Raw genomic sequence first — 10027 nt, forward strand, 5'->3', positions numbered from 1 at the left:
TATCAACAGCTATCTTTACCCCTAACATATCAACAGCTATCTTTACCCCTAACATATCAACAGCTATCTTTACCCCTACCATATCAACAGCTATATTTACCCCTACCATTTCAACCACTATATTTAACCCTACCATATCAACCACTATATTTAACCCTACCATATCAACAGATATCTTTACCCCTACCATATCAACCACTATATTTAACCCTACCATATCAACCACTATATTTACCCCTACCATATCAACCACTATATTTAACCCTACCATATCAACCACTATATTTAACCCTACCATATCAACCACTATCTTTTCCCCTACCATATAAACAGCTATCTTTACCCCTACCATATCAACCACTATCTTTACCCCTACCATATCAACAGCTACATTTACCCCTACCATATCAACAGCTATCTTTACCCCTACCATATCAACCACTATATTTAACCCTACCATATCAACCACTATATTTAACCCTACCATATCAACAGATATCTTTACCCCTACCATATCAACCACTATATTTAACCCTACCATATCAACCACTATATTTACCCCTACCATATCAACCACTATATTTACCCCTACCATATCAACCACTATATTTAACCCTACCATATCAACCACTATATTTAACCCTACCATATCAACCACTATCTTTTCCCCTACCATATAAACAGCTATCTTTACCCCTACCATATCAACCACTATCTTTACCCCTACCATATCAACAGCTACATTTACCCCTACCATATCAACAGCTACCTTTACCCCTAACATATCTTCAGCTATCTTTACCCCTACCATATCAACCACTATCTTTACCCCTAACATATCAACAGCTATCTTTACCCCTAACATATCAACAGCTATCTTTACCCCTACCATATCAACAGCTATCTTTACCCCTACCATATCAACAGCTATCTTTACCCCTACCATATCAACAGCTATCTTTAGCCCTACCATAGCAACAGCTATCTTTAGCCCTACCATATCAACAGCTATCTTTACCCCTACCATATCAACAGCTATCTTTACCCCTACCATATCAACAGCTATCTTTACCCCTACCATATCAACAGCTATCTTTACCCCTACCATATCAACAGCTATCTTTACCCCTACCATATCAACCACTATATTTACCCCTACCATATCAACAGCTATCTTCACCCCACCATATCAACAGCTATCTTTACCCCTACCATATCTAAACAAATTATATTTGTCACATGCGTAGAATGACCTTACCAACATTACCAACAATGCAGTTTTAAGAAAAATAAGAGTTAAGAAAAATATTTACTGAATAAACTAAAGTAAAAAATAAAATAGCAACAATAAAATAACTATAACAAAGCTATATACAGGGGGTACCGATACCAAGTCAATGTGTGGGGGTACAGGTTAGTCGAGGTAATTGAGTTAATATGTACATTGTAGGGGTAAAGTGACAATGCATAGATATTAGATAATGAACAGTGAGTAGAAGGAGCGTGAAAAAAGGGGGGTCAATGCAAATAGTCCGGTAGCCATTTGGTTATCTGTTCAGCAGACTTATGGCTATAGCCCACCCGTCTCCCCCATCTCATCAACAGCCAACTGGCTTATATGGTGAGGCGTCTCTTGAAGGTTTGACCTCGGGGCAGGGGGTTCTAGTACCTGGTTGACTGGGAGGGTTATGGCCCGGAGAAGAGGTGCTGGGTCCCTCCTAGGGAGATCCTGGACCCAAGCCTCATCGCGGATTTTCAACACCGACACCCCGGTCAACCAGGTATGCGCCCAGGTGGGACCCCAGGTGGCGACCCTAGAGGGGGGTACTGTCACGCCCTGATCTGTTTCAACTGTCCTTGTGATTGTCTCCACCCTCCTCCAGGTGTCACCCATCTTCCCCATTATCCCCTATGTATTTAGGGGGTTCTCTGTCTGTCACCTGTTTGTCTTGTTTGTCAAGTCAATCAGCATTTTTGTTATCAGCTCCTGCTTTTTCCAGTCTCTCTTTTTCTCGCCCTCCTGGTTTTGACCCTTGCCTGTCCTGACTCTGAGCCAGCCTGCCTGATCACATTGCCTGCTCCTGACCCTGACCCTGCCTGCACCTTTGCCCCACCTCTGGATTGTTGACCTGTTGTTGTGCTGTTGTGCCCTCTTCACTACTGTTTTGGTGTTTTTAGACCGTGATAGTTTGTTGGTGATATGTACACCAAGGAATTTGAAGCTCTCAACCTGCTCTACTACAGCCCCATCGATGAGAATGGGGCCGTGCTCAGTCCTCCTTTTCCTATAGTCCATGATAATCTCCTTTGTCTTGATCACATTGAGGGAGAGGTTGTTGTCCTGGGACTACACTTCCAGGTCTCTGATCTCCTCCATATAGTCTCATCATTGTTGGTGATCAGGCCTACCACTGTTGTGTTGTCTGCAAACTTAATGATGGTGTTGGAGTCGTGCTTGGCCACACAGTCATGGGTGAACAGGGTGTACAGGAGGGGACTAAGCATGCACCCCTGAGGGGCCCACATGTTGAGGATCAGCGTGGCAGATGTGTTGTTGCCTACCCTTACCACCTGGGGGTAGTTCTGGAAGTCCAGAATCCAGTTGCAGACGAAGGTGTTTAGTCCCAGGGTCCTTAGCTTAGTGATGAGCTTTGAGGGCACCATGGTGTTGAACGCTGAGCTATAGTTAATGAATAGCATTCTCATGTTGGTGTTCCTTTTGTCCAGGTGGGAATGGGCAGTGTTGAGTGCCAATATCAGTGAAGACACTTGCCAGTTGGTCAGCGTATGCTCAAAGTACACGTCCTGGTAATCCGTTTGGCCCTGTGACCTTGTGAATGTTGACCTGTTTAAAGGTCTTCCTCACATCAGCTGTGGCGAGCGTGATCACAGAGTCATCCAGAACAGCTGGTGCTCTCATGCATGCTTCAGTGTTGCTTGCCTCGAAGTGCACATATAAGTCATTTAGCTCATCTGGTAGGCTTGTGTCACTGGGCAGCTCGTGGCTGGGCTTTCCTTTGTAGTCCGTAATAGTTTGCAAGCCCTGCCACATCTGACAAGTGTCAGAACCGGTGTAGTAGAATTCAATCTTAGTCCTGGAAAGAAAGCTCTGCTGTTGGGACAGCTTTATGTGGGCCCTAAACGTTTGTGCGCACCGCTTGTTGCTGTTATAGTGCCATGAATTTAGTGTTGTGTGTTGTGTAGTGGCTTTGCTGGCATGCATCTAAAAAAAATGTTTGGGGAGTTTGCACCACTAAAATCACCACTGCCAACGGCCAGTGTCGCACTTCTGCATCTGCGTCGAAAGGTGACAGAGCTAGAGAGGTGTTTGTCAGACCATGAGACTTCTCACTAAATGCCTGTAGCGTCCGAACAGTTTGACCTAGGAACTATTATGACTACACTATGGAAATGGTGTTCTCTGTTTCTACGATCTCTACAATTGTCAGGAGACTCTTTGATGTGCCAACTTCTGTTTTGTAGCGGCTGAACCATTTGGGCTACTAATGGGACACCACGGTGGAAAGGGTAGATTCTCCCAAACACAATGGTGTTCTCCTTTTTGCTTTATGACCCACACAATTGTCATAGGACTTCTCTGGTAGTAACCAGTACCTGCGTTTAATAAAACAAATGAAAGTATGAAGATCATTTTGTGTCTCCCCAAAAAAGAAGGGGTAAATACGTGTGTGTAAAAAATAAATATATATATTTCCTGATTTATTTATTTTTACATCTTCTAGATTTTTGTCCAGCTTCTGTCAAGGCATTGGATGTGTGTAAAACCATTTACATCAGTGTAAATGTTATGTATATACAGTCAGAAGTTTACATAAACCTTAGCCAAATACATTTAAACATTACAGTTTTTCACTATTCCTGACATTTAATCCTAGTAAAAATTCCCTGTTTTAGGTCAGTTAGGATCAACAATTTATTTTAAGAATGTGAAATGTCAGAATAATAGTAGAGAGAATGATTTATTTCAGCTTTTATTTCTTTCATCACATTCCCAGTGGGTCAGAAGTTGACATAATCTCAATTGGTAGCATTGCCTTTAAATTGTTTAACTTGCGTCAAATGTTTTGGGTAGCCTTCTACAAGCTTCCCACACTAAATTGGGTGAATTTTAGCCCATTCCTCCTGACAGAGCTGGTGTAACTGAGTCAGGTTTGTAGGCCTCCTTGCTCGCACATGCTTTTTCAGTTCTGCCCACAAATATTTTATGGGATTGAGGTCAGGGCTTTGTGATGGCCACTCCAATTACCTTGACTTTGTTGTCCTTAAGCCATTTTGCCACCAATTTGGAAGTATGCTTGGGGTCATTGTCCATTTGGAAGAACCATTCGCGACCAAGCTTTAACTTCCTGACTGATGTCTTGAGATGTTGCTTCAATATATCCACATACTTTCGCTACCTCATGATGCCATCTATTTTGTGAAGTGCACCTGTCCCTCCTACAGCAAAGCACCCCCATAACATGATGCTGCCGCCCCTGTTCTTCAGGGTTGGGATGGTGTTCTTCGGCTTGCAAGCTTCCCTCTTTTTCCTCCAAACATAACGATGGTCATTATGGCCAAACAAGTTCTATTTTTGTTTCATCAGACCAGAGGACATTTCTCCAAAAAGTACGATCTTTGTCCCCAAACCGTAGTCTGGCATTTTTATGGCGGTTTTGGAGCAGTCTCTTCTTCCTTGCTGAGCGGCCTTTCAGGTTATACTGTGGGTATTGATACTTTGTACCTGTTTCCTCTAGCATCTTTACATGGTCCTTTGCTGTTGTTCTGGGATTGATTTGCACTTTTCGCACCAAAGAACGTTCATCTCTAGGAGACAGAACGCGTCTCCTTCCAGAGTGGTATGATGGCTGCGTGGTCCCATGGTGTTTATACTTGCGTACTATTGTTTGTACTGAGGAGCGCGGTACCTTCAGGCGTTTGGAAATTGCTCCCAAGGATGAACAAGACTTGTGGAGGTTTACATTTTTTTTCTGAGGTCTTGGCTGATTTCTTTTGATTTTCCCATGATGTCAAGCAAAGAGGCACTGAGTTTGAAGGTAGGTCTTGAAATACATCAACAGGTACAAGTCCAATTGACTCAAAGTATGTCAATTAGCCTAATCAGAAGCATCTAAAGCCATGATATCATTTTCTGGAATTTTCCAAGTTGTTAAAAGGCACCGTCAACTTAGTGTATGTAAACCTTCTGACCCACTGGAAGTGTGATTCAGTAAATTATAATTGAAAAAATCTGTCTGTAAACAATTGTTGGAAAAATGACTTGTGTCATGCACAAAGTAGATGTCCTAACCGACTTGACAAAACTATAGTTTGTTAACAAGAAATTTGTGGAGTGGTTGAAAAACGAGTTTTAATGATTCCAACCTAAGTGTATGTAAACCTCCGACTTCAACTGTAATTCCATATTGAAGCCATGCAATTACTTAGAACAATGTGAACTGCTAACATGTTAAACATATTTAGCAAAGATGGGACAGGGTTACATTTTGAAATTTTCTTTCTGTAGGCTATTTAAAATACTAAGTTATAAGGAATAACATTCCTGGAGTTGTTGTCAATGCAATACATAACAACACGGAAATAAACATCTTGAAGCAACCACATATTTAGCCATGGAGCATGTTCTGATTGGCCAGTGAGGAGGCATGTCTCGACACACCTACAACTAATTTATTCATCAAAACCCAGCCCTTTCGCGCCACTGCCACCTCTTGCACTCATAATTCCTGCAGTGAAAATAGCAAAAATATATCTGACACACCCCCAGACCTACAGCTTACTGCCAGCGTAAATATTTACCATTGCATTAGGTTTGTTAAAATAGCCCGTAGATTCTTTAGATATGCTTCCAATCAAATCTGATATCTCAATTTCAGTTTGTAGCTTTCAACATGGGACATTGTTTTAACAAGGACAGCTTCAAACATCAACCCTAAGCATCAGCCCAACAATCTGAAGAATATGATGTGGCTTTTGAGTACTCTGGCAAAATTCAGAGCAGTAAAACAAAATGGACACAGTTGGTCTTTTAACAGTGTGTATGCCTCCGGGCTGTAGCCTACATAATCGTCTGCACCAGTGCTTATCAATTGAAGTCAAGTGGGCCTACCTACAGAGTTGCACATTTTGTTCAAACCCACCACACCATTAACACGTAACTATCAGTTGATTAGCTGAATCAGGTCTGTGCACTGCCATGCTGTGATAGCAAAGTTGTGCAACCGGAATTGAGAAATGCTGCTGGGCAATTCCACGGTAACAGAATTACACTCAGACTCAGATATTTCACTCTAAAATATATGACAAACAACAAACAATGATTTAAAAGTTTAACAAAACATGCAAGTCTATGCACAAGGAATACGTTTAACAATTTACACAGAACATTTCACAAAAACACATTTATTAAAATAACTATGCAGATGCAAAGTTTGTTAACAGAATTACGGTAAAATTTTCCTCCGTTTATGCGACCACGTTTTCCAAAAACTCTTGTTAAATATCTGTTCCGAATTAAGATGAAAATATTTCTGCAGAAAGAATGTGATGTCTGCTATGACATGACACTTTGACTTTGAAAAAAGGGTAGTAGCAGGTGACCCAACTGTGGTTTGTGACTACTATGATTTCCCATTGTAGTCAATTCAATTGCAGTAAATCCGTTACCGATTTGGTAACAGTATTTCACATTTGAATCACTTAATAATTCATAAACAAAATTGATATAAGTAACACTTTAAATAAATGGTGAGTCTCCCTTTACTTCGACTTGCTTCTGTGAACTTTCATTATCCTCCTTATGAGGGAGAGAATTCTGAAAATATTATAAAGATATGTGATGCTTTGGTAACAGAATAACAAGGCACAAGGCAATGTTTCTTTAACTTACAGAAGGCAAATAATTTATCCAAAATGAATTATATGTGTTGATATTAGTTGGCAGGGGTATTTTACTTCAACATTATTGTGTTTGTAATAACTTTTTTTTTTAAATGTTCTGGTAGATCCCTTTTCCATCTGTTTGACCAGGAATCAAAGCCATTACATATGCCTACTTTTTTTAAGATGGAAAATGGTTGAAAAATATATATATATGCCTTCATTTCCCAAAAATATAGACTCTTGTTTTCATTTGACACCCAATTTGAAATTATTCTATGAACTTCACATGTTGGTGATCATGGGTCATTTTATATGGAAATGACCTGGACGCGGTTTCCCAAAAGCTTCGTTAGAACCATAGGATCCTAACGAATTTAGCCTGTAAAATGCTTTTGTGAAACGGGCTCTGGTTTAAATGCTCTGCCTTCCAGATTTCAGCACTTTCAGCACCACGGACAGCGAAACGCTAAACGCGGCTCGGCCAGAAGTTGGTTTAGGTGTCATTTTCAGCTCCGTGAACATCGACATCGAAAGCATCTGGTTGAACTTGAAGCATCAAGGGTAGGCTACATACAGTACGCTGCGTGCTCTCATCAAACTGTTGCTTTTCTCCTCCTCCAATGTCAAATCAATAGTTTTCAGCCTTTGTTTCCTCTTTGTTGAACACCAATCAATAGTTCTGGAGTCTGGGTATTTTTCGAATCTACAGTGTAATACAAACATGCAAAGCCGTGTGTGTGTGTGTGTGTGTGTGTGTGTGTGTGTGTGTGTGTGTGTGTGTGTGTGTGTGTGTGTGTGTGTGTGTGTGTGTGTGTGTGTGTGTGTGTGTGTGTGTGTGTGTGTGTGTGTGTGTGTGTGTGTGTGTGTGTGTGTGCGTTTTGAGCGAACTGATTCAACATGACTCATTCAAATTGCCAGGAACAGACTTCTCCAATACTACTGATGCAATTAACCCCTACCTCTAGGGTTACCAGTGGTGGAAAAAGTACACAATTATCATACTTGAGTAAAAGTACAGATATCTTGATAGAAAATTACTCAAGTAAAAGTCACCAATTAAAATTCTACTTGTGTAAAAGTCTAAAAGTATTTGGTTTTAAACATACTTAAGTCTCAAAAGTAAATGTCATTGCTAAAATATACCTAAGTATCAGTACAAGTAATTTCAAATTGCTTATATTAAGCAAACCAGACCGCCCCATTTTCTTTTTTTTTCTTTTTATTTAAAGATAGCCAGGGGTACACTCCAACGACATAATTAAAAAACGCAGCATGTGTTCAGTGAGTCCGCCAGATCAGAGACAGTAGGGATGACCAGGGTTGTTCTCTTGATAAATGTGTGATTTGGACCATTTTCCTGTCCTAAGCATTTAAAATGTAGCGAGTACTTTTGGGAGTCAGGGAAAATGTATGGAGTAAAAACGAAATTATTTTATTTAGGAATGTAGTGAAGTAAAAGTTGTCAAAAATATAAATAGTAAAGTGCAGTTACTACCAAAAAACCCACTGAAGTAGTACTTTCAAGTAGTATTACTTAAGTACTTTACACCACTACTAGCACTTTCCAAATAATTCGGCCTACATGGACCGAGCATGAAGACGAGGGATGCGTTGGTTTTAGTATGCTAAGTAGAAACTATTGTAGTAGCGAGGTAGTCGTGGTGCTATGTTATAAATACCGACAAGTATATGGCCTACGCATAGTCAGACTCTAAAACGTAAGCTACACCTGCTGGCAGAACGCTATCTCATTGCCCCCTCGTGGTTTCCAGTCGAATAGCCTTTTCAGCGATGTAGGTTCTGCCGCTCTTCAACACATGGATAGAACACTATGATTGACGCATTTTCAGAAGTAAAACAATTAAATACAGTCTATGAATGAAAGATAAAGATGCTGTAGCCTTATAGGTTGTATGGTTATAGACACTGGTGATACAGTCTAATAGAGTTGGCCCATCTAGCCCCTAAGAGGGTATAGGCTATCATCCCACGCAATAACCTAGGCTTTGCATTATCTTATTTTTGACCAGTTATCTTCAGCCATTAAGCACAGCTGATAAACTATATGGTTTGTAAACTATAATTAGGCTCGCGTGATTTAAAGATATATGAAACATTAATTGAAAGACATTGTGATCGTTAGCTGAGAATATCCTACAGTAGCCTAGCCTATAATGACCTGTATGACCAAACATGATATCATCACAACGCTTCTTCATTAGAAAATAAGCAGCTTTGAATTATAAAAGTCAATGAAATTGAAAACAAGCAATCAAAAATGAAAAATGTCTATATAAATACAGTATGGACTCACCAACTCCGATTTTTTCATCTTCTGTTGGTATCCACATTTTGGATTTTTTTTTGTTATTTTCCCACTAGGAGACCAAGCCTCATTCTGTCGATATCGTGGGATAATGTAGCTAAATGAAATCTATAAAAATATCCCAGACTCCTTCGATACGAACGGGATAAACTCCATAGACATCTATAACATAAAAAGGACCACAAATGTCTTAACCCGCGATTTCTTTATCTCCCGGGTCTGCTCTGCTCGCCGTCTCCTAGTCACACACTGATGCAGTCTCTATGTCCACCTACCCAACACACACGGTAATCTAATCTCTGAACGCTATTATTGCAGCAGCATCTCGATAGGAACGGGAATAGTTTTTTTAACGGTTTATTTATTTATTTCCCAGGTAGTCATTAGCCTATGGCTCAGCTACCAAATCGGATATCGGGTCCCACTCCCGGCGGTAGAGTTGAGTCGTTAGATGATAATTAGCAGTCGTGATATTGTCCGCCGGTCCAAACTGGTCTTGGGGTGCAAGAACAATTCAGAAAACTGCGATATACAGTAAAATGCGCCATCTTCATGGTCATCACGACTCGTTTTGTCAATACCGCTGTGTCAAGCATTTGCAAATGTAGATTGGACTGTCGGTGAGTAACTCGATGGCAATTGCATCTATCACTAACTGCGCTTTCACCGTCATGGGCTACCTCGGCAGCATCTGATTTCACTGCGCTTAAAATTGAATCTGCTGAACCAAGCTGCATATGCTATTAGACTACATCAGTTATGGAACCAAGACAGATGTGGTAAGGCTTTTCTAGCCGA

General features: G+C 40.6%; 1 protein-coding gene across 1 annotated transcript in view; it reads right to left on the reverse strand.

Moving 5' to 3' along the window:
* Positions 1-9643, reverse strand: part of LOC135527904 (dedicator of cytokinesis protein 3-like) — a 118990-nt gene extending 109347 nt beyond the window's left edge. Inside the window, exon 1 of the mRNA XM_064956554.1 lies at positions 9218-9643. Coding sequence (XP_064812626.1) covers positions 9218-9254 — 37 coding nt within the window. The 5' untranslated portion in view covers positions 9255-9643. The remainder of the gene's footprint in view (positions 1-9217) is intronic.
* Between the last annotated feature and the right edge of the window lie 384 nt (positions 9644-10027).

The sequence above is a fragment of the Oncorhynchus masou genome, chromosome 33, assembly GCF_036934945.1.
Source record: "Oncorhynchus masou masou isolate Uvic2021 chromosome 33, UVic_Omas_1.1, whole genome shotgun sequence".
Classification (NCBI taxonomy): Eukaryota; Metazoa; Chordata; class Actinopteri; order Salmoniformes; family Salmonidae; genus Oncorhynchus; species Oncorhynchus masou.